This window comes from Sarcophilus harrisii, chromosome 5 (genome assembly GCF_902635505.1).
Source record: "Sarcophilus harrisii chromosome 5, mSarHar1.11, whole genome shotgun sequence".
Taxonomy (NCBI): domain Eukaryota; kingdom Metazoa; phylum Chordata; class Mammalia; order Dasyuromorphia; family Dasyuridae; genus Sarcophilus; species Sarcophilus harrisii.
This window is the reverse complement of record NC_045430.1, coordinates 274,283,721-274,307,932: the sequence shown is the minus strand read 5'-3', so window position 1 is coordinate 274,307,932 and position 24,212 is coordinate 274,283,721. Positions and strand designations below refer to the sequence as shown.

The 24,212-nt window shown below is 43.9% G+C and overlaps 1 protein-coding gene across 7 annotated transcripts in view; it reads left to right on the top strand.

The window, feature by feature from the left end:
* Positions 1-24,212, top strand: part of MPP6 (membrane palmitoylated protein 6) — a 65,339-nt gene that overhangs the window by 19,698 nt on the left and 21,429 nt on the right. For 3 of the 7 annotated variants that reach the window (XM_031940585.1, XM_031940584.1, XM_031940583.1), the window contains 2 exons: positions 15,905-16,035; positions 20,677-20,829. In XM_031940585.1, coding sequence (XP_031796445.1) covers positions 15,919-16,035; positions 20,677-20,829 — 270 coding nt within the window. In that variant the 5' untranslated portion in view covers positions 15,905-15,918. Of the gene's footprint in view, positions 1-15,904; positions 16,036-17,635; positions 17,733-17,797; positions 17,818-17,883; positions 17,948-19,605; positions 19,768-20,676; positions 20,830-24,212 lie in introns of those variants that run through there. The other 4 variants (XM_031940586.1, XM_031940587.1, XM_031940588.1 and 1 more) reach the window with 4 other exon arrangements.

Genomic DNA, 24,212 nt, shown 5'->3' with positions numbered 1-24,212 from the left:
ATCTTGTTTTTAGAGTCACAAAATGATAGAGCTGGAGTGCTAGTGGGTCCTGTGCTTTTGCAAATGCGGAGGCAGCCCAGAATTGCCCAACAGAGGCAGAGAGCCTGGGGGCTGCAGATCCAACACGAACCTATCTTCAGTCCCGTCTAGTCTGGTTCAGCTGAGCACCAGGTGACGGCAAAGGTCTTCAAAGCTAGGTAGATGTCCTCCCGCATTGAGGAGCCCACCCTGGGGAGCGGACTGGGCTGGGGCTGCTGCCAGTTGAATCAAATTTGTCCTTTTTCTCATTTAGTTTTGCACTTTTCTCTGCCCTCACATTCAGAAGAAAAGGAACTCCAGTTTGCTATTGGAAGAAACTGTCTTCCAAATTAGCATGCATTTTGATGTTCAGACCCGAACAATGGTTACTCCGGCCCACTCGCACAAAAGCAAATTAAATTTTATCACTGTTATGACTAATGCTAATTTCCATTTATTAAGCACCATAAAATAATATACAGAAACAATGAATTAGACATGGTCTCTGCTGAATGGATTTATAATTTGAATAAGATGTGATAAATTAGGGAAAGATGGGAATGTAATTTAGGGAGAAAGAAGTTCCTTGGAGAAGTAAGTGGATCTTACACTTTTTTGACAAGCTGGAAAGTTTCAGGACTTGTTTAAGCGTCTTTTGCTTTCTTCGCCTGGTCTTTCAGCTCATCTTGGGCATCTCTCGGTTCATCATTTTACCCGACACCCTGTACCCAAGTCTTGTCTTTCCTTTAGATTTCTCCCTGTGTGTTACTTCCCAGATAAAACCCTGCCTCTCATCTTGGGGGATGATGGGTCTGACCACGGGGTGCCAGTCCCTCTTTTAATGGCATTGATACCTCATCGCCTGGCACTGTCCCGCCTTCCCAGTATGAGAATTCTGGGATTCAGTAATATTAATTATATCATTAATAATCATCAATAATATCAATAACTCATATTATCGGCCAATTAATCCTTATTGTTATCATGGCTGCATCTCAGCTATCTCGACCTCTGCCGTTCCCCTCCCGGGGCGCCCGGTCTCCCATCTCGGGAGCTGCTGGGTCCTCTGCTGTCAGTCCCCTCCCCTTCCCTCTCCTTATCTTCCCCCAACACTCATCACTCAAGACCCGCCTCTTGAAAGAGACCTTTCCCACCATGTTACCTTGTGTCTCCTCTGCAAAATGGCTTCTCTGCCTAAGGGTTTTTGATCTTTTCCTCTATTCAAGAAAAGCACTTGAGGACAGGGTTACTTTTCTGTCTCCCCAGGGCCTGGCCCAGCGTCTGGCACTCCCCCAGTGCTTGTGGACAGAGCGACAAGGAAGGGGAGTTAGGGCCGGGGCACAGCTCCCCAGAGGAAGCTCTCGGCCTCTTGGTAGATCACAGGCTTGTTGCAAATCTCTCCCCTTTCACGGGGTCCGTGGGGACCAGATGTGACTCAGGGACCTCTCACTCTCTGGCTATGAACTTTGGGGCCATGAGGTAGAGCGAAGCACGGAGTCCAGGCCCAACTGATGAGTTACTGAGTCGCCCAGACTGTGCCCAGAGACGGGGTCGGGCACTCACAGAGCGTAGGGTCTGGGGAGAGGAGGAAGGGCCCCTACCTAACTCTCCACCAGCTGCAAACGGGCTGTCGCTCCCAGGGCACACGCGGTTGCCACAGGGTAACTGGGGTCCTGAGCAGAGGGAGCACTTGCAGGGGGCTTTGGAGGCTGGGTAGGAAATTGGGGAGAAAGGGTGATCCGAGGTTACAGGCAAAGGAGGGAGCACAGGGTGTCGGTGCGGGGAGAGGGATGAGCTGTTTGTCACTCCCCAGCTGGCAGCTCCGGAGGGCCGTGGGAGGAATTGGGGAGGGCTCTGCTGGGAGCAGCCTCTCTCTCCCAGGGTGACAAGCTGCCACTCGTGGTAGTGGGTGGCAGCAGCCCGGCTGGCCACTTGTTGGTCTGGGGTGTTCTCCCGACTGTCCTGTGTGGCTGCTAGTGGCTGCTAGTTCAGATTGAATTTGGACAGTGCTAATCCCCAATTTGTATTCTTGGTGTTTGGGGCCAGTCCTGGGAGCGCTATCTCTGGTTCCAAGTGTGGGCTGTGGTGCCAGAAGGAAAGCTCTTCGTTGCTAGTGTCTGTGTCCTCGCCGCCAGGTCGTTATCGCCTCCGGCTGTCCCCGCTCCTCCTGACGCGGGTCTGCTTCCTCCTGGCAGCCCCCAGGGAGAGCCCTTTGTGCTGGGGGACCTGCTTTTTCAACACAAGTGGACAGCTCTGTCCCTTTGCAATCCCTTCTCTGACATTTCTCTGACAATGTCATTCTCACCATTTTTCCTGTTTTATTCCTCCTTGGTAAAGTGTTTCAACCAGGTTGTACTAGAGCCAGCTGTAGGGATGCACTGGGGAGCCGATTGTTAAATGTTCAGTGCCAGCTTTTGCACCTTGGAAACTGGCAAAGATTATAGGAAAGAGTTTGATGTGTTGTTTTGTTGATTTGTCTAGACTTAAGCAAGGAAGGAACAAATGCAATTCTAATTAAACTTAAGTGTGTGTTGGGGCCAGGGGAGAAGCCCGGTTGTTAAATATTGCCCAGCACACCCTTGGTTTCCTCCCCATGGGTTCTTTGGAGACTGTTGTTCCATGACTGGCCAAGAAGATGAGCCTTTATTTCAGGGGTAAGCTTGTGTCTCCCAAAGGTGACCCAGCCAGCTTTTTCTCAAGTTCACTCCAGGGCTCAGTTTATTGTCCATTTTGTGTCTTTCCTGGACACGTGCTCCGATGCCTCGGGCCCAAGGTTGGCCGACCTCCCGCAGCTCGGAGACTGGACGCGAGGACGGGCTTTGTCCATTTGGGTTTTTGGATTCCTAGTTCAGTCATGAACCTTGCGTGGTTCCGAATGGCCTTTATGGCTCTCGGGGTGTCAGGGCTTAGGCGGTCAGCACCATGTGCCAGAAGCAGGAGCAGGAGTGGCACGAGGGCTTTGGCAAGTGTGGCGGGCTGCCGGGGCTTGGATTTGCCAGATAGACCTACCTGGCGAAGCTCAGGAAGACAGAAATAAAATGCATAGTATGGAGAAGGAGATCGATGCTATTGAAGTGTACTTGGCCCCACACCACAGCAGATGATGGGCGCGCCCCAGAGCTGTAGGGGAGCTGTAGGTGGAGGTGGGCTCTGAGGAGCTGGACCTGCTCCGGGTCTGGGGAGACCATGGGGACAGGCCAGTCGGCTTCCTCCCCGTTTCGTGCGTTGCTGGAACCTGATGGGACCGTTCTGGGCGCCCCTCAGATTTCATACAGACCAGAGGGCAGTATGGTTAGAGTAATCTGGCATATGTTCATTGACCCGACAGTGATTCTTATTAAGCAATTCTAAGCCTGTGATTTGCGGAACAGATGCTGATTCCCAGGGAATCTCCTAAGCCAGTGAAATCATCAGGCAGATACTTAAGAATCCCTAATCCTTGGTGCTACTGTTTGAAGCAGGAGTTTGAACTCCCCTTACCCTTCATGGAAGAATATCTCAGAAAGCTTTGTCTGACTTTTTGATGGCCACAAACTGGTTCCAGTTGGCTTAGGACTTTCATGCAAATAATCCGCAGGTAAGAACAGTTTTAGGAAGAAATGCAGTATTTCTCAGGTTTTTCATGTGAGGTTTTTTTTTTTGGGGGGGGGGGGGGGGGAGTTGCCACCCTTGGAAAGAAAAGCCTTGAGCACCAAACAGAAGATGTTCTTTTTGATCCTGTGGGCAATAGGGAACCACTGGAGTTTATTGAGGAGGGAAATGACCTGCTCTTTAGGAAGGTGCCTTTGCTAGTTGATAGGAGGATGGGCTGGGTTGGGGAGAGATTGAGACTCGCCGACCAATCAGGAGGTCTTTGCAGTGTTCCATGCCTAAGGTGCTGGGGGTCTGCAGCAAAGTGGGGGGTGTCGGGAGAGAGAGCAGAACTGACAGGCCTTAGCAACAGAACGATACGTGGGTAAGCATGCGTGAGAGGGGATGATAGCTGAATGGCAATGAAGATGCCTCCTGGGGTGGCTGGGAGGAGGAGGATGGTGCTGTTCATAGGATTAGGAAAGGTAGCGGGGAGAAATGAGGGGGAAGAATGAGGATTCTGGGCCATGTTGGGTTCTATGGGATACTCAGTACAAGAGGCCCTGAGAGGGCAGCTAGAGGTAGGAGCCAGACAAATAGACTGCTTCTCATCAGCACAGAGATGATGACTGAATCCAGGCTAGCTGATGGGATCCCCAAGTAATCTAGTATAGAGGGAGGAGGGGGATCCGCCTCCCCCCCCCAGACTGGTTGGGCTTGGAGCTGGCTTCCAGGCAGCAGACACCTCCGAGTGGTCCATGTGGCTGGCGTCTTCCTGCAGCCTGGTCTGGCTGGATTCTGCTGCCCTGGAGCTTCCTCTCCGGGCTGCTTTTTCTTTTTTCTTTTTTTTTTTTTTTAATTGAAGCTTTTTATTTTTGAAACACATGCAAAGATAATTTTTCAACACTGACTCTTGCAAAACACTGTGTTCCAATCTTCTCCCCCTTCCCCCAACTCCTTCCTCTAGATGGCATATAATCTAATATATGTCGAACATAGTAAAAATATATGTTAAATATAATATAGGCATAATATTTATACAATTTTCTTGCTGCATGAGAACAATCAGATCAAAAGGTAAAAAAAAAATGAGAAAGAAAATAAAATGCAAGCAAACAATAACAAAAAGAGTGAGAATGTCATGTTGTGATCTACACTCAGTTCCTACAGTCCTCTCCCTGGGTGCAGATGGCTCTCTCCATTACAAGACCATTGGAACTGGTCTGAATCATCTCATTGTTGAAGAGAGCCACATCCATCAGAATTGATCATCATATAGTCTTGTTATTGCCATATATAATAATCTCCTGGTTCTGCTCATTTCACTCAGCATCAGTTCCTGTCAGTCTCTCTAGGTGTTTCTGAAATCCTCCTACTTACTGATTGTTTCTTACCGAACAATAATATTCCATAATATTCATATACCAAAATTTATTCAGCCATTCTCCAATTGATGGACATCCATTCAGTTTCCAGTTTCTAGCCACTACAAAGAGGACTGCCACAAACATTCGTGCACATACAGGTCCCTTTCCCTCCTTGAAGATCTCTTTGGGATATAAGCCCAATAGAAACACTGCTGGATCAAAGGGTATGCACAGTTTGATAACTGTTTGAGCATAGTTCCAAACTGCTCTCCAGAATAGCCGGATGTGTTCATAATTCCACCAAAAATGTATTAGTGTCCCTGTTTTCCCACATCCCCTCGCACATTGTCTTTTCCTGTCATCTTAGCCAATCTGAGAGGTGTATATTGGTATCCCAGATTTGTCATAATTTGCATTTCTCTGATCAGTAGTGATTTAGATCACCTTCTCATATAAGTAGAAAGGGTTTTAATTTCTTCATCTGAAAAGTGTCTGTTCATATCCTTTGACCATTTGTCAACTGGGAAATTGCTTGAACAATTATAAATTTGAATCCATTCTCTATATATTTTAGAAATGAGGGCTTTAGTCAGAACCTTTGACTGTAAAAATGTTTTTATTCCAAACATGCATTTTTTGAGCCTCTTAGTGAATAACTGCAATATTTTAGGGGTTTTTTCCATTTTTTGTGCATAGTCTTATTTCTTCTCAGGATCATGCTTAGCCCAGCGTGTGGCATTGAGTAGGTGCTTAATAAGTGCTTGTTGACTTAAGAGCAGGAATAATCAGTCTCCAGCCTGCCTGTTTTCCCCTTCTACATGAGTCTGCCCTCCTGTAGCCTGCACAGATGCACTCAGCAGATGATGCTGGGATTCTGCTCTACTGGGTCCTCGTGCCCCTCTAGAGTTTATCCTAAGATCGGAACTAAAGGACGTCAGCAAGGACTTGTGTGACCCAGCATGTGATGAGGGATAGCGGGCGGGTGACCAGGGCACTCCCCGAGGCCCCCAGAGACCCCGGGTGAAGTGGGTGGCAGCTTTGAGAACACAAAACAGGAGCCTCGCAGCTTGGTCGGTCAGCGTGGCCGGGATCTGCAGCAGGGGGAAGGACTCCCAAATCACAGAGCTGAAGGAGTCTGAGGTTGGGATCACAGATGTTTGGGACACTTTGTTGCTTCTCTGGTCGCAATATTGTAAAAAAGTCATCTAGAACAGATGCATTAAGGAGATGGCCAGCAGTGCTCTGGCGTGTTGCCTGAACCAGGAGATGTGAGAGAGTTACTGAAAGAAATGAAAAGGGACTAGAACATGTTCAGTCATTCAGCCATGAGTGACTCTGTGACCACCATCCGCTGCTGTGCCCTTCTCCTTTTGCCCTCAGTCTTTCCCACCAGGGTTTTTTCCAGAGAATCTTGTCTTCTCATTATGTGACTGAAGTATTCAGCTTTGGTATTTTAAGTTTCCACTGAAGTTTCCAGTGCAGAGTCTGAATTCATTTCTTTAAGCATTGACTGATTGCATCTCTGTGCTGTCCAAGAGACTCTGAAAAATCTTCTCCAGCAGAATTCAAAAGCATCGATTCTGCAGCATTCAGCTTTCCTTATATAGTCCAACCCTCACGGCTAGTGGAATTGCTTCTGGAAAAACTATAGCTTTGACTATGGGGACCTTTGTCGGCAACATGCTATTTCTGTTTTTACGTCTGCTGTCCAGATCTGCTCTAGCTTTCCTTTCAGGGACCAGGCATCTTTTAATTTCATGACTGTGGTCCCTGTCTGCTACAATCTTTCAGTCCAAGAATATAAAATCTGACCCAGCTTCCATTTCTTATTCCTTCTTTTGCCAAGAAGTAATGGAACCAGTTGCCAAGATCTTAGAGTTTTTTGAATATAAACTTCAAATCCCCTTTTACACCCTTTCATTCTCATCAATCCTGACTTCCCTCAGAATATTTCATACTTTTAAAAATACTTGTTCTACTTTCTCTTTTTTTATACGTGTTTTATGATATATGGGCATGTCTTCCCTACCTGCACTCCAGATGCAGTTCCTCCCACAGTATCCTCCATCTCCTATCTCTTTCTTTGCCCTAGCTGCCCCCCCTTTTAACTGCCACCTCTTAGTTTCCCAGACTCCTTCACAGCTCTGCAGGTGACCTTTCCTGGTTCCTTCTCCTTTTGGTGCTTTCTCCTTTCAGATAGTCCTCCATCTCCTCTGTGTGTATATTGTAGGTACCCAGCTCTTTATATTGCATCACCCTCATTAGACTGTCAGTTCCCTGAGCATAGAAATTGTTTGCCCTTCTTTGTGTCCTTAGGCTAGCAGAGAGCCTTGCACATCATAAATGTTTAGTAAATGTGCTTGTTGACTGACTGCCGAATATTCTCATTATTAAGTTTCTCCTATTTGCAGATTCTATTGCATTCGTGTACCAAACACTTACCCATTCCTTAGAATCCAGGTACTCTCTTTGTTTCCAGTATTATGAATATTTTATTATATTTGGGACTTTTCTTTACATCTTTGACTTATTTGAAATAGAGGCCATGTAGTGGGAGCTTTGACTCAAAGGGACTGATAGATCTATGGAGTCACCCATTTCCTTGGAGCTTGTCTTCCCTCTGACAGTGACTGTTAGCATATTATGGTCTCTTTGTCAATTTGTCATATGTGAGGTAGAACCTCAGATTGTTTATAAGTAGTTTCAGTTTTCTTTTGCAAGCTGCTGGCTTCTGTCCTTGGACCACTTATGAGGGAATAGTTCTTGTTCTCAATTTCTCTTAATTCCTGTAGATTAGAATCTCGGGCCTTATTGGGGATATTTGATGCAAGTTTTGAGGGGAAATGATGGTTTTCTTTCTTATCCTAGATGTATTTATTTTTCATATAAAACTTTTCCAGCTTAAAATCACCAAAATTGGTAATCCTACAAGTTATTTGTAATACATAGTAACTGCAAAGGGCATCCTCCTTGTTTTCCATAATGACTCCATAGTACCATATTTGTAATTTTTTCTCCATGAAGGTCTATTCTCTGACTCAAAGTTAAGAGAAGACTAATTTTTCCTAGTGATGTTTTTGTTTCCTAGTTGATGTTATATATGCACTAAAGCAGTGACTCTCATTAGATCATGACACCTTGGAAAACTTACAGACCCTCCCCTGAATTAGGTCTGAAAATAGCAGCACCAAAAACCTGAAACATGGGACAGTGCCTACTCCACCCTAGAAGCAGAGCCCAGCTTTAACAATAAAGTTAAAAGTCAAGAAATAGGAAATTTCTTGAGCAAACAACAGAAAGAGAACCTATTAAAAATTTTACTATGATGAGAGGGATGATCAAAATAAAAACTTAGAAGCAGAAAAATCGAAACCTATGTCCAAAGTCTCAAAGAAAAATATGAATTGGTCTTAAGCTCAAAAAAGAATTCCTGGAAGAGCTCAAAAAATAATTTAAAAATTAAATAAGAAAAGTAGAAGAAAAATTGGGAAAAGAAATGAGTGATGCAAGAAAATCATGAAAAAAACCAAAAACTTGTTAAAGGAGTCATAAAAATATTGAAGAAAATAACCTTTAAAAATAGAATTGACCAAATGATAAGGGGTACTGACAAGAACTCCTTAAAAAGTAGAATTAACCAAATGGGAAAAGAGGTACAAGAACTCACTAAAGAAAAATTTCCTTAAAAATTAGAATCGAGCAACTGGAAGCTAATGGCTACACGAGACATAAAGAAACAATAAAAAAAAATAATGAAAAAATATATGAATTATCTCATTGAAAAACAACTTACCTGGAAAATACATCCACAAGTGATAATTTAAGAATTATTGGACTACCTGAAAGCCATGGGGAAAAATAAAGCTTAGACATTTTATTTCAAAAAATCATCAAGGAAAAACTGCCCCGATATCCTAAAATCAGAAGGCAAAATAGAAACTAAAAGAATCTTTTGATTACCTAAAAGAAATTCCAAAAAGAGAACTATCAGGAATATTATAGCCACGTTCCAGATCTCATGGGTCAAGCAGAAAATATTGCAAGCACCTAGAAAGAATTTCAATTACCATGTTGCCAAAGTCAGGATAATGCAAGTTTTAACAGCTTCCATATTAAAGGATTAAAGGGAAAATGGATGAGATAGAAGAGGAGTGGGGAGAGAAAAGGGAGAAAAGAAAGAGAGGGAATGAAAATGAATAGGATGGAAGGAAATACACAGTAATCATAACTGAATGTGAATGGGATGAACTCGCCCATAAAATAGAAGTGGGTAGCAGAGTGGAATGAATTAAAATCTGGAATCCAAGAATATGTTGTGTATAAGAAACTTAATGAAATATAAACATAAAGAATAAAAATAAGGGGCTGGGAGCAGAAACTGCTTTGCTTCAGCTAAGATTTAAAAAGCAGCAGTGGAAGTCATGATTAAGCAAAGCCAAAAATAAATCGAATTAAGGGATAATTGGGGAAACTACATTTTGTTAAAAGATACCATAGAGCAGGGCTTCTTAAACTCTTTCCACTTGTAGTCCCTTTTCACCCTACAAATTTTTACATGATCCTGGGTATATAGGTACTTTAAAATATATAAACATACAAATCAAATGTTTGCTGATCATAAATCATAATTTTGCAACCTTGACATTGTGAGTCACGACTCCATATGGAGTTTTAAAAAGCTGGGCCATAGATAATGTTAATCATATGATATCACATGATTATTAAACATATATGCATCTAATGGTAGAATATCTAGATATTCTTAAAGGAAAAGTTAAAATGATTTACAGAAAGAAATAGATAGGAAAATTATACGAGTGGGAGAATTCAACTTTCCCCTCCTGGAACTAGAAGTTAAGGCAAAGAATAGAATTTTAGGAAAGTGAGATGTGATAGTCCTCTAGAGAAAATTGAATGGGAATAGAAAGGAACATACGTTTTTCACATCTATACATAGCACCTTCACAAAAATTAACTATGTATTAGGCATTAAAAAAAAACCCTTTGTAACTAAATGCAGAAAAGCATAAATATTAAATGCATCCTTTTCAGACAGTAGTCCTATAAAAATTACATTCAATAAAGGGCTATGGAAACAGATTAAAAATTAATTGGGAACTAAATAATTATAAGGTACACGTGGGTCAAAGAACAAATCAAAATCAAAATAAGGATTAACAGAGTTGAAAGGAATAGAAATTGAAAACCATCAAATTAGCTGTTTCATTTTAAACATATTTCCATATTAGTCATAGAGGAGGGGAGTCGGAACAAAAAGGGAAAAGCACAGGAAAAAAAAAAACAAACAAAAAAGGTAAAAATAGTATGCTTAGATCTGCATTCAGGCTACATAGTTCTTTTTCTGGATGTGGATGGCATTTTCCATTGGAAATCTATTAGAATTTTCTTGGATCACTATAAGAGCTATCTGTCATGATTGATCATCACACCATCTTGATGTTACTATGTACAATATTCTAAGAGCTTTTTTATGGAGGATGATGATAAAATAAAGTTGTTTGATTTGATTTTTTTTTAATAGAAAACTAAATTACCAATATCCAAAGTGGAAAAAAGGTAAATTCACTACCAGTGAGAATGAAATTAAAACAATAATCAGGAGCTCCCTTGCCCAATTATATGCCATAGAGCTAATAATCTAAGTGAAATGGGTAAGTATTTACAAAAATGTAAATTACCCAGGCTAACAGAAGAGAAAATAGGGTAATTTAAGTATTCTGTCTTAGAAAAAGAAATGGGACAAGCCATGAATAAGCTCCCTAAGAAAAAATTCTTCAGGACCCAGATGGATTCATAAATTAATTCTACCGAAATTGATCCTAGTATTATATAAACTAAGCAAAGTAGTCCTACCAAATTCCTTTCGTGTCACAATTATGGTGCTGATACCTAAACCAAGAAGAACCAAAATAGAGAAAGAAAACCATTAAACAATTTCCTTAATGAATATTGATTTGAAAAATTGAAGTAAAATACTAGCAAGGAGATTACAGAGATATATCACAAGGGTCATATACTATGACTAGGTGGGATTTATACCAGGAATTCAAAGCTAGTTCAGTATTAGGTAAACTCTGCATGATTGTCAATATGAATAACAAAAACAACAAAAGTCATTATCTCAATAGATGCAGGAAAAGTTTTTGACAAAATACAACACTCATTCAACAGAATAAATGGAACTTTCCTTAAAATTTTAAGTAGTATCTTTCTAAAGTCATCAGCAAGCATCATCTGTAGATAAACTAAAACTTTCCAGTGGGAAAATCAGGATGCCCATTATTGCCACTCTTTCAAGTTTTATACTAGAAATGCTTACTGTGGTAATAAGAAAAGAAAGAATTTGAAGGAATTAGAATAGGCAATGAGAAAACAAAATGATCGCTTTGTAGATATGATGATATACTTAGAAAATCAACTAAAAATAATTGAAATAATTAGCAAACTTACAAGATAAAAAAAAAATCAACCTATACAAATCATCACCATTTTTATATATTACCAATAAAGTCTAGCAGGAAGAAATGGAGAAATACTTAAAATAACTGGACAGTATAAAATATGTGGTAGTCTACCTGCCAAGACAAACCCAGAAACGATATGAACACAATTACAAAATACATTTCACATAAAATCAGATCTAAACAGTTTTTTTTTTTAATTTAATAGCCTTTAATTTACAGGATATATACATGGGTAACTTTACAGCATTAACAATTGCCAAACCTCTTGTTCCAATTTTTCACCACTTACCCCCCCCCACCCCCTCCCCTAAATGGCAGGATGACCAGTAGATGTTAAATATATTAAAATATAACTTAGATACACAATAAGTATACATGACCAAAACGTTATTTTGCTGTACAAAAAGAATCAGACTCTGAATTATTGTACAATTAGCTTGTGAAGGAAATCAAAGATGCAGGTGTGCATAAATATAGGGATTGGGAATTCAATGTAATGGTTTTTAGTCATCTCTCAGAGTTCTTTTTCTGGGTATAGCTAGTTCAGTTCATTACTGCTCCATTAGAAATGATTTGGTTGATCTCGTTGCTGAGGATGGCCTGATCCATCAGGACTGGTCATCATCTAGTATTGTTGTTGAAGTATATAATGATCTCCTGGTCCTGCTCATTTCACTTAGCATCAGTTCGTGTAAGTCTCTCCAGGCCTTTCTGAAATCATCCTGTTGGTCATTTCTTACAGAACAGTAATATTCCATAATTTTCATATACCACAATTTATTCAGCCATTCTCCAACTGATGGACATCCATTCAGTTTCCAGTTTCTAGCCACTACAAAAAGGGCTGCCACAAACATTCGTGCACATACAGGTCCCTTTCCTTCTTTATAATCTCTTTGGGATATAATCCCAGTAGTAACACTGCTTGATCAAAGGGTATGCACAGTTTGATAACTTTTTGAGCATAGTTCCAAACTACTCTCAAAATAGTTGGATTGTTCACAACTCCACCAACAATGAATCAATGTCCAGTTTTCCCACATCCCCTCCAACAATCATCATATTTTTTCCTGTCATCTTAGCCAATCTGACAGGTGTGTAGTGAGTATCTTAGAGTTGTCTTAATTTGCATTTCTCTGATTAATAATGACTTGGAGCATCTTTTCATATGACTAGAAATAGTTTCAATTTCTTCATCTGAGAATTGTCTGTTCATATCCTTTGACCATTTTTCAATTGGAGAATGGCTTGATTTTTTATAAATTAGAGTTAATTCTATATATTTTGGAAATGAGGCCTTTATCAGAACCTTTGACTGTAAAAATATTTTCCCAGTTTATTGCTTCCCTTCTAATCTTGTCTGCATTAGTTTTGTTTGTACAAAAACTTTTCAGTTTGGTATAATCGAAATTTTTCTATTTTGTGATCAGTAATGATCTCTAGTTCTGCTTTGGTCATAAAAACCTTCCCCTTCCACAGGTCTGAGAGGTAAACTATCCTATGTTCCTCTAATTTATTAATAATTTCATTCTTTATGCCTAGGTCATGAACCCATTTTGACCTTATCTTGGTGTACATGCTATATGGATCAATGCCTAGTTTCTGCCATATTAGTTTCCAATTTTCCCAGCAATTTTTATCAAACAGTAAGTTCTTATCCCAAAAGCTGGGATCTTTGGGTTTGTCAAAGACTAGGTTGCTATATTTGTTGACTGTTTTATCCCTTGAACCTAATCTATTCCACTGCAGATCTAAACAGTTGAAGAAATTTTGTTCATGGGTAGGTTGAGCCAGTATAATAAAAATGATAATTCTACCTAAATTAATTTGCTGATTCAGTGTCATATTGAATAAACTTAAAAAGAATTATTTTGTCATGAGTTTGATAGCATTTTGGATCAATCCCAATGCTATTCGGAATTCCATATGGTCACATCAGGTGTAAACTGGAAAAAAGAAAAAACAAATCTTCCAAATCAAATATGCTAATGCCGTTTTAACCAAAATTCCAATAGGTTCCTTCTTTTATACTATAATATATAGTATTTAACACATTCATACTATAGAATCACGGAGCCTGTTCTACAATTGCAAATTAGATTATGTAAATGCATGTGTTTGTGTGTTTACATGTACAATTTAAATGTATTCTTTTACAGTCATTCTCAAAGCTCTCCCACATCCTGTAGGATTAAATTTTGTTTTGTTGGATTCTGTAAATAAAGTAGGTAATACAAATTTGGTTTATTTTATTTAAAAAAAAAAAAAAAGCTTGTTGTTTACTGTTATATGAACTAAAAGAACAGAAATAATTGCTGTCAACTTCAAAAAGCATAATGACTGTCACATTTCTCCTACTCATGTATTCAAGGGGAATTCACTTTATCAAAGTAAATGTGAGCAAAACCACCATAAAATATAATTACAGAAGCCTTTTTATATTAAAAATAGTCCATAAACCCACATAGATACCAACTAATTTATTAGCTACAATAAAACCTTTAAATACACATAGTTTGCCTTTTAAAGGGGAACAAAAAATATTTTGTGGAATAGGATTTTTAAGAAGCATTATGAAACAATGTAGGTGGTTAAATTCCAACTACTCGGTAAAATTTGCCTTATATAATGAAATCTATTGTAGAAAATTGGAATGCAACTTTGTGGTCTGTTTCTACGTAGGAAGGCCTGTAAATTCCTGCCTTCCCTTTTCTCAGTGAAGGGGCCTGCTGTGGTCGTGCTGCTTTGCCCAGGGAAGCCATTCATTGGAAATAAAATTGGAAAGTTCTACTTTTCAACTACATTTTGTGGTTTTCAGATATTTTCTAAAGATCGAGTAAATGTTGGCAAATGTAGTCGTGAAGGTCAGGGATAGGGCCTGGAATGCTAAATTTGGAGTCTGTAAGACCCGCCCTCAGATCTGTGACCCTCTGTCTGCCTCAGTTTCCTCATTTCTAAAATGGGGATAATAACACCCACCTTGCAGGTTATTATGAAGCTTTCACGAGTAATGGAGGCAGTGCTTTGCTCTATGGGTGCTTGCTTTTTTCTTAGTAGCTTCTGAGTTGACACCTTGGAAAGCTGACTCCATTTTACAGATTGGAGAGGAGACAGTTTCTGAGATCCCCCAGCTTGTCAATGGCTGAGCCAGACCGGGCTCAAGGGTTCACTCTGCCTCTTGATGCGTGTTCTCTCTTCTGCCCACGCTGACCTCCCTCTCTGTGCTCCATTGAGAGTCGACAAAGAGACATTCAAGGGGGAAGGCTTGGAGGAGAGATTGCTTTAGGCTCACTTCGTGTTTCTCCCAGAGCCCTTTTGTGTTGTGGATGGACCCTGGGAGCTCTCCTGGTCTGCAGATGATCAGGATCCCACAGGAGGGGAGAGGGGAAACCCAGGCTGCCAGAATCCTGGACAAACGATCCTCAGACCGTCGGTCAGTCACAAGCATCACGCGTCTTCCCTTTGCTGAAATCAGAGCTTGACTCTGGCAACATACCTTACAACAGCAGAACACGAGTTAGTCCCAGGGAGTGAGGCCACGTTCCCCACGAGGCCGCGTTCCCAGCCACGGCGATAGATGCTGTGGCCAAAAGGGCCGTCAGACGGCAAGTGTTGGTGGCCGGCCTGGTCTGTGCTAGGTCCGGTGGGGAGTGAGAGGCGAGAGCTGGTCCCTGGCAGGGTGGCGCTCCCTGGGCCAGCAACAATCAGGCCAGGTGCGGTGACTGAGCCAGAAAGTCTCTGGAACTGAATCTGGAGGAGCTTCTGGAGTTCCTAGGATTTTTCTGCAACAGATGATATAGGGGAGGCCCAGCACTTATTAGCTCTTGAAGGTGTTTAAAACACATAGTAAGTGCTTAATAGATCTTTGACTGACCTGAGAAGGGTGGGACTGGCCTGCGAGCAGCAATTATTTTTGTTGTGCCTTTTTTTTTTTTTTTTCTTTTTTTTTCCTCAAACCAGTGCTTATTGTGAACATCCTTGACCTAGTAACATGGCCTGGCTATTCTCAAACCAAAGCCGCCATCTCCCAACTCTGGCGTTTTCTCTGGCTGCCCCTCATGCTGTTTTCCCCCTCCTCTCGGCCTCCTGATCCCCTGGGCTAACGTGAGAGCCTAGACAACTCTCCCCTCCCTTTGTGCAAGAAGCCTCTTCTGGTGCCCCTTAATTCTAGTACCTTCCCTTGAGTGATTATTTCTCATTTATCCATTATATGGCTTGGTGAGGGACTTATCTTTTGCCATTTGTATTCCCATTTGTTAGCACAAAACCTGGCAAATAGTAGGTGCTTAATACCCATTTATTGACTGGCTACAATTTTGCGTTTTATGCTTTTAGTCCTCAGCTTCACCAGCTCTTTTAGAGGGACAAACGCTTGTCAGCCCTGCCTCGGGTTTTAACTGAAGTTGGCTCTGGCCCACAGTTGGTTGTCATTTCATTTTTCCCTCTTTTTTCCCCTTTTAACAGCAGCAGCAGCAGCAATGCAGCAGGTACTGGACAACCTCACCGAGCTGCCCTCGTCTACAGGGGCGGGAGAAATAGACCTCATCTTCCTCAAGGGCATCATGGAGAACCCAATCGTGAAATCCCTCGCAAAGGTAACTGGCTTTGTTCGTGGGTCAAGCGTGGAAACGTTGCTTGGAAGGGCTGCGATGCTTCGGATCTTACCGTGGCAGACGTAGGCTGGAACAGTATCTTTTTAGCCAGCAAATGGTAGTCCCTGTCTTATGGTGAAATCCTAAAGTGTTCAGTGAAAACCACTTTTCTTTTTCTTTTTACATTAAAAACAGAACTTTACGGTTCCAGCTCTGCCTTCCTCTGGTCAGAGAAATCCCAGCAGCATCCTGTATCACAGATGAAGGGGGGAGTAGGGAGGGGCCACAGAAATCATTCTTCCAATGCTCTGATTTTATAAATGAGAAAGCTGAGCCTTGGGTTAGGTGGCTTCTTCCCCGGCCCCCCGGGCCCAGCCCCTTAAGAGTCTTAGTTGCCCCGATGGACTCTGGGAGCTGAATAGAGAACGCAGGTTTAATCCCAGGATTCTGGATCCCAGGAAGGGCCGCCCACCGGCTCAGAGCCTTGATCCTCTCCACGAGGAATTCTGATGTTCTCTGGTGATGGGGAGGTAACATCCTGACAGTTAGCCAAAGGCTTGCCGCCCCTTTCTGTAAGGAATCATTACTATGTGCAGTATCTCTAGCCAAAAGCCCGCCATGTTCCTCTCACACTACCTGGAACCCCTCAGTGTTTCCAGTTGGGGGCGGCTTCTGAAGCCAGCCTTAGGTGGGGGTGGGGAGTCCTGGAGTCCTTTCATTGATCCCTTTAACGAGTAATGTTTTGAAGAAAGCCTGGCTCTCTGCTGCCCAGCAGCTGCCCGTCCTCGCGCTGCTTCTCTTGTCTCTGAGATCTCGTACATCAGTTTTCCTTGGACATTTTCTCAGCCGGTTTTCCTTGTTCCTGCCCCCTCCGTTCTCCTCCAGGGGCCTTCCATCCTGGGCTGCCAGCATGCAGTAAGCACTCTCTGCAGAAACACGGCTGCTAACAGGCTGTGGCCCAGTGGAGAGCGCGCTGGATTTTGGCACTGGAGGCCTGGATCCGAATCCCGGCTTTGCCGCTGGACCTGACTTTGGGGCCTGGACAAAATGTCCCCCGAGATCCTTCACGAGTCTGAGCCTGCAGTCTGAGAATTCCCCAGTTCAGAAAGAGGCTAAATTCAGAGTTTAATAAACTGTGAAATCAGTCAGTGAATCCAGATTCCAAAGCAGGAAGCTCGGAAACGAGCTCATCCACAAACCGACATCTTTGGAGTTCCCCAAAATCCACAACAAATGTTTTCATTGGCTTTGAGATTCTTTTGTTAACTTTGTTCTGGGCCTCGGGATTTGGGCTTTTATGGGTTATGTATCACTTCTGTACTTGGGCTGTGTCTCGAGACCGAGCCCAGAGTTGAGGAGGAGAGCTGGGGGCCAGAGCCTTTGGGGGGCCAATGGCCTTGGGCATTCATAGCCCACGGCAGAGGGAGGAAGAAGCCGGGCAGGAAGGATGTCGGGAGGAGATGGGGACAAGTCCAGTGCAGGAATGGCAGCCAAGCTGTGCAATAGCCCCCATGTGGTCGGCAGCGGTCCATCCTTTTTGTTAAGTGATTCCCAAAAAGGGGCCGGAGGCAGGCTCGGGAGGGGTCGTGCAAAGCCGAGTTTGGGTTGATTTTATTCGTAATGAGGACAAGAGGGAATCACTGAGGACTCTGGAGCAGGAGAGTAACATGGACAGATTTGTGGTTCAGGAAACTTTTGGGGTAATTGTGCGGAAGATGGAGGAGAGAGGGAGAGACTGAGGCTGGAGGTGACCGCTGAGCTCTGGCGACCTGAGGGGCGGCCATGGTAACAGGAAAAGGAAGGACGGAGGATTGACAAGGCTTGAGCAGCTGGTGGGGGTGGGGAGGAAGAGTTTAAAGGGTTGATGGGGGTGAGACAGACTGTCTTTGGAAACGGGTAAGGGAAGAGGAAATAGGTAAGAAAATGGGGTCTTTGTGGGATCTGTTGAGCATGAGACGGCCTCCAGCTAACTCAGAACGCAGGGTCTACCTGGGTCTCTGGAGAAAAGCTAGGTTTGACAGCACTGGAGAATCTGTGGGAAGGTAGGAGGTCACCAGGGGAGAATCTAGGGGAAAGCAGCCAGAACAGAGCCCTGGGGATCCCCCAAAGCACCAAGGCTGACAGAGCAGCAGGTGAGAAGGAGCAGGGGTCAGAGGCAGGGGGAAGAGGCAGCAGGGGAAGGAGAAGGCTCAATGGGGGTCAGGGAAAAGGGGGAAGATGGCTAAAGGAAAAGGAGATGGGAGGGAGGGATCATCCCACCGGTATCAGAGGAGACCCTGAGGGCTGTGAGCTTGAACAAAGGGAAGGGGGAAGGAACTCCAGAGATGCACAGGCTGGCTCTTTTGAAAGCAGACAGCAGACAGCAAGTGCTCACTCTGTGGGACTTAATCCTTGCTTTGAATTAGAGACTGGACTTTACATGGTTCTGGAAGGGCAAAAGAAGCTGGGGATTTTCGGTGAATTCTTTCTTTTTAAAGATGGAATTTGGGCAAGAAAGTGGGGGAATGCTTCACCTTCTCCGTTACCTTCTTCCCTTTCCAGCCCCAGTTGAAATCTCGGAAGACCATTAGGTTGAGAGTAGGAGAGACCTTGGCAGCCATTGAGGCCCCCCACCAAGGCTGCGTAGATTAGAACCCAGGGGCTGCTTCCCACTGCCCCAGGCCCTGTCCCCCATAAGGCCCGGTTCCCTCCCTGCTCCTCTCTCACTTAGCTTAGGCTGTCACTGAGCCCGGCCCTGGAGGCCTGAGGCCTAGGAGGCTCCAGAGGCAGAACAAGGGAGGACCTCCCTATGTGGGGAAGGGCCATGCAGCCTCCAGGGGAATGGGGAGGGCCGAGATTGCTATTAACTCAGAGGATCCAGGAAGAGCCTCTTCTCTGGGTGATTTCTCCCATGCAGACCATTCTCTTCCTGACTGAAGGGTGATTTTGTAGCTTTTTGTAAGTTGTAGCAAGATCCCTGGGGGGAGAGGTGCTGAGTAAAAGCTCAGTTGGGTCGATGCTGCCTGCCTCTGGCCGGAGGAACTGCCACGCCAACTGGGCACATCCCAGTAGTCTTTGCCTGGTTTACCCTTTATCAGGGAAGGAGAAACTTCCCTGATCTCACAAGGTTGAGTTTGGTATCTCTTGTCTCTCCCTCTGTCTGTCTGTCTCTCTGTCCCTCTTTCTGTCTCTCTCTCTGTCCTCTCTCTTTATCTGTCTCTGTCTCTCTTTCTCCCTCCCTCCCCACTTCCTTCCTTCTCTCTTTCCCTTCCTTCTTTCTTCCCTCCCTCCCTCCCAATTACATGACAACTTGGGTATAATTTTTCCTTATTTTTATTGTCACTTTTTAAAAAAATAAAGCTAGAAATGAGGAGAGAAGGATTTTTTTAAAAATGTGATAGCTATTATTTGTCCTTTCCCAGGTTTTTGCTTTCTCTTGGTCTTCTAACATTTCTCCCATTTTTGACCAAACTAAAATTACTTTCTGTTTGTTCCCTTACTCAAACAGAAATGGGGGGAGGGGGCACGTGGCACGTACTAATCCATCCATAGCATCCTGGTGACTTAGTTTTAACATGTCACTATCTGTGTTTTGTTCTATTCTTGTTTATTTTGTTCCATATTCTTCGATCACATTTTAATCCAGTCGGGCTGTACCTGGGAAGGTGTTTAACACCCCTGCCCTATTTATTCTGGCAAACTGTACCGTGAACAAGATGGCAAGACCCAGCTGAAGTTTGGGCCGAGCTCAGACAAGTACGCACACGAGCAGATCTGCTGTCATTTTTAATCAGCGTTGGGGAGGTTTCTTCCGGCCCAGAAGCCGCCGAGATGCGGTTGTGCTAAGTGAGCGCAACACTTCGTAGCACTAACGCCTGGTCTCATTTCCCCTGATCTCGAGCTTGGGGTTGCTCGTGTCTGTCCGTGTGGCCGCTTTTTGTCCTTCACACCCGCTCATTTTTCTTCTGTCACTTCACCGGCCGTGGCAGAGCGGGCATCCCTCTTCATTTGAGCCCTGCCGTCGCTTCTCCCTTTGCGGCCCCAGTCTGCGGTGAATGACTGCAGCATTAGCACAGTTCATTACGTGTGCGTTCCGTCTGGCCAGAGGTGCCTTCGCTCCCTTATTATGATTTCATCTCCATATTTTCATCTCATAAGATGGGTGGAGAAGGAAATATAATTGACCTATTTTTAAAAAGAGAAAAAATCAGTTACCTCAGAAACCACTCCTGACACGTTTTCTTGATGGATACATAGTAAGCATAATTTTTAAGTTGCAGCATTAATATTTATTGCATTTTAAGCTAGAAAGATTAGTAAATTCTGGTGAGAATAAGGCCTCCTTAATTAGCATTCAGTTAAAACTATTTCCGAAAAAAGTTGCAGCCAGCTTTTTTAGATCTTTGAGTTCATTACAAAATTTGCATTTTAGAAATGGGATTAGGGTGTGAATTATTAGTCTGATACCGCTTGAAAAACTGTTGCTGGTAATGTGTGTGCATGTGTATAACAAACCAAAATTTCACTTATGCGAGTCAAACGTCAAAATACTATGGTTTGTAAAAAATCTTTCTGGAACATTAATAAATCAAGATGAAAACGATAATTGGAGCAGAAAGAATGAAAAGTAATACTGATGTTAATATAAATTTGTCGTGATTTCAGGCTCACGAGAGACTCGAAGATTCTAAACTTGAAGCTGTCAGTGATAATAACTTGGAACTAGTGAATGAAATTCTTGAAGACATCAGCCCATTAATAAATGTAGATGAAAATGTTGCAGAGCTGGTCAGTATTCTCAAGGAGCCTCACTTTCAGGTAACCTTTTCCCATCATGCCTTTCTCCTTTAGCTACCTCTCACCTTTGGCCATGTGACTCTTACCAATTAAATTTCAAAGGGCTTGATTTTTTTTGTACTCAAAATGATCTGTTTTTTCCTCTTGTCATCATTTGACCTTTTTTTTGAAGGGTCTTTAATTTGCTCATGATATTATATTTCATTTCTATCATATATTCCCTTGGCTTTTATCGTGGTGTATAGTGTAAGATGTTGATCTAGATCTAATTTCTGCCAGATTGGTTTTCAGTGTTCTCAGCAGTTTCTATAGTAAATCCTTTCTCACGCAAGTGAAGACTTTGGGTTTACCAAACACTATGCTGCTGTTACATTTATTAGGCATTTTTTTCCCTTTATCTCTCTTTTTGGTCTCGGTTTAAATATCAAAAATCATGTATGTGTCCTAGAAAGAAACTAGAAGGTTCTCTTCTTTCCCTATTTTTGTATAGAGTTTATGTAATATTGATATTATTTTCCTTTGAATGTTGTTATAACTCCCTTCTAAATCTATCTGGATGTTTTAATTCAATTTTTTTCTCATATAGGGTTATTTAAATAACCTTTTATTTTTTGAGTATTTTATTTTTTTGTAAACAAATCCTCCATACAAGGACCATACATGAATTATATTCCAAATTTGACTACTTAAAATTTGAAATACCTGTGATGATTTATATTATTCAAAGAAGGAAATTACTTTTCCTTTTTGGCCTCCATTTTAGATTTATTTTTACCTTAAAATATTTCTAGTTGGATTTTTCTTAGTCTTTCTATAAAATTCATAATAGTTACAGAGTCTTTTATGTGTAAGGGTGGTCCCACTTAGCTACCATGAAAGAGGGGCCCTGAGGTCATTCTCCCCTCACTCATCAGAGGTTTTCCTTTTTTCATCTTGGCTCTTTTTCTCTTCCTTGTGATCTGGGACACATTTCTGAACTGGCAGGTGGAGATTAGTGTGTGGCTTGTGGCCCAAGGACCGCGCAAAACTAAGTGGGCTACCTGGATTTCTGAAGCTGCTTGGTTTGATTATTGTGGGGTCCCCCAGTGGGCTTAACTGGCCACCAAGAGAAGAAATATGTTCATGCAGAACTAAAAAAATGATTGTGGGGGGTGTTTGATATGTCAGCACAGCCGGGTGGTACAGCGGTCAGAGCGCCAGTCTGGAGCCAGGGCCGCTCTTCCCGAGTTCAAATCCGGCCTCAGACACTTCCCAGCAGTGTGGCCCTAGGTGACATGTCCCTCTCCCCCATTTGCCTCAGTTTTCTCAGCTGTAAAATGAGCTGGAGAAGGAAATGGTGAGCTCTGTGGTAGCTCTGCCCAGAGAACCCCAAAAGGGGGCCCAGAGGGTGGGGCATGATGGAGACAAGGGATCCGCAGGGGTTCTGCCCCCTCTCTGCCGGAGGGTTTGTTTTTTGTTTTGTCTTTTTAACTGCACTGAGGTTTATGCTTTCTTCCTCTGGCCCTGCTCCGTGGGCCTTACCTTTCCAGCCTCCTGCAGTGCAGCCCCACTGCTTACCCACTGCCCCCCGTGACCGGTCATTTCTCACCTCCGGTCTCTGCTCTGCCTCATATGGAAAGTGGGCCTCCTGGTGCCTCATGCCCCGCGCCCGGCCGAGCCAGAGCCCTCTCCCAGACGGCTTCCTGGTGCCCGCGCTCAGCAGGGCTCTCTCCTAGTCGTTCTCCCAGTGCCCCACACCTGGCAGAGCCAGACCCCTCTCCTACATGTCCTCCCAGTGCCCCGTGCCCAGCAGGGCCCTCTCCTACACGGCCTCCTGGGGAGAAACCTTGTCTCTGCCTAGTTAGTTTTGGGTCGCCCCTATCCCATGGGGAGTGCCGTGAGGGGAGGGGCCGAGTTTGCTTTTTCCCAGCTTCCCTTTAGCACAGTGTTTGCCACCCAGTAGGTGCTTAATAAATATTCACTGAACAACTGACATAATCATTTGTAAATGGCAAACATGGAAAAAAGCACAGTCTCTTCCTTCCCGAGTCGCTGTGCTGCGGCACAAAGCTTTACTTGGGCAGAGCGACAAGGTCTTGTCCTTGATCCAGTTCCGTTACTAGACTTCTGTGAACAAGATCTCCTGTACACCCCTCACATTGACCCGTTAGTGCCTGAAAATTGTGTCACCAAGGTTGGACCCCTGAGACCTAGAGAGAAGCTGTTTTCAGTCCTTACCCACTAACTGTGGTCTGATCGTTTTCCATCATGTCTGACTCTTTGTGCCCCATTGGGGGTCTTGGCAGAGCCTGGAGAGAACTCCCTTCTCTAGTTCATTTTACAGACGAGGACATAGGGGCAGTGTCTGAGGGTGGATCTGAATTCAGAAGGATGACGTGGCTCCCAGACTGGGCTCTGCCCACCTTTCACTCATAAACTGGCAGGAAATGATCGGCGAGTCATGTTTTCTGTAACGTCTCAGACTCCCACTGACCGATGGCCCTCTGTGCTCTTGGTGACTGAAGCGAAAGGTTACCCAATAAATACGGGGTTTGTTCGGGGCGTCTGCTGCAGCTGAAGGGTCTGGGAACAACCGTTTGGGTAACCGCAAGTCGGAAGGTCAATTCCCAATAATGTGCAGGGAGGGAAAAAGGCACGTGGGAGGGACTGCTGAATACAGAGGGATGGAGATGGGGAGTCCCGAGACTGAATTAATGAATTATTTATACCGTGTGACTTAGAGTTAATGTCGGGGCTGTGTGTGTCCTTCAGGATTTAGGGTGTTGCCTAACATCCCTTGTTCTGCACTGCTCCTCAGGCCTTAAGTGTTTATTAAGTGCCTGCTGTTTGCCCAGTGCTGGTTATACAAAAAAGGGCAGAGAGAGCCCGTCCCGAGGACCTCACAGTCTATTGAGGGACACAATGATACACACAGACGGGGAAAATGGAGATACTCAAGGAAAGCTTGGGGGGGGGGGGCCTAGGGGAAGGTGGAACTGAAGGGAGCCAGGAGCTGACAATGGGGGAGCACCAGCAGCCAGGCAGAAGATTCTGGGGGAGCACTGGCTCTGAGGGAGCACCAGCGGCCAGGTGATCGGCTCTGGCCATCTCCTTCCTTCCCCGGGGCCAGGCTCTCCCCAGGCCTCTGTCTGCACGCAGTGCCTTCAGTTGCTTCTCCCATTGAGTGTCCCGCTGTCAGCTCCAACTCGGCGCCTCTAAACCTCACCCCACCTGCTCTCCCCCAAACCTGGGAAGCCTGGTAGCAGTCTCTTCCCCCTCATCTACAGCACCCCGGACATGTGGCTGTCAAGCTCTTTGCCTGAACCGAGACCCTCCCCCCGGGTTGTGAGTCTTTCCTTTCCCTTCTCTTTGCCTCCCGGCCTGCTCTCTGACATCACAGCATCCTCTCTTCTTCCATCCATCCC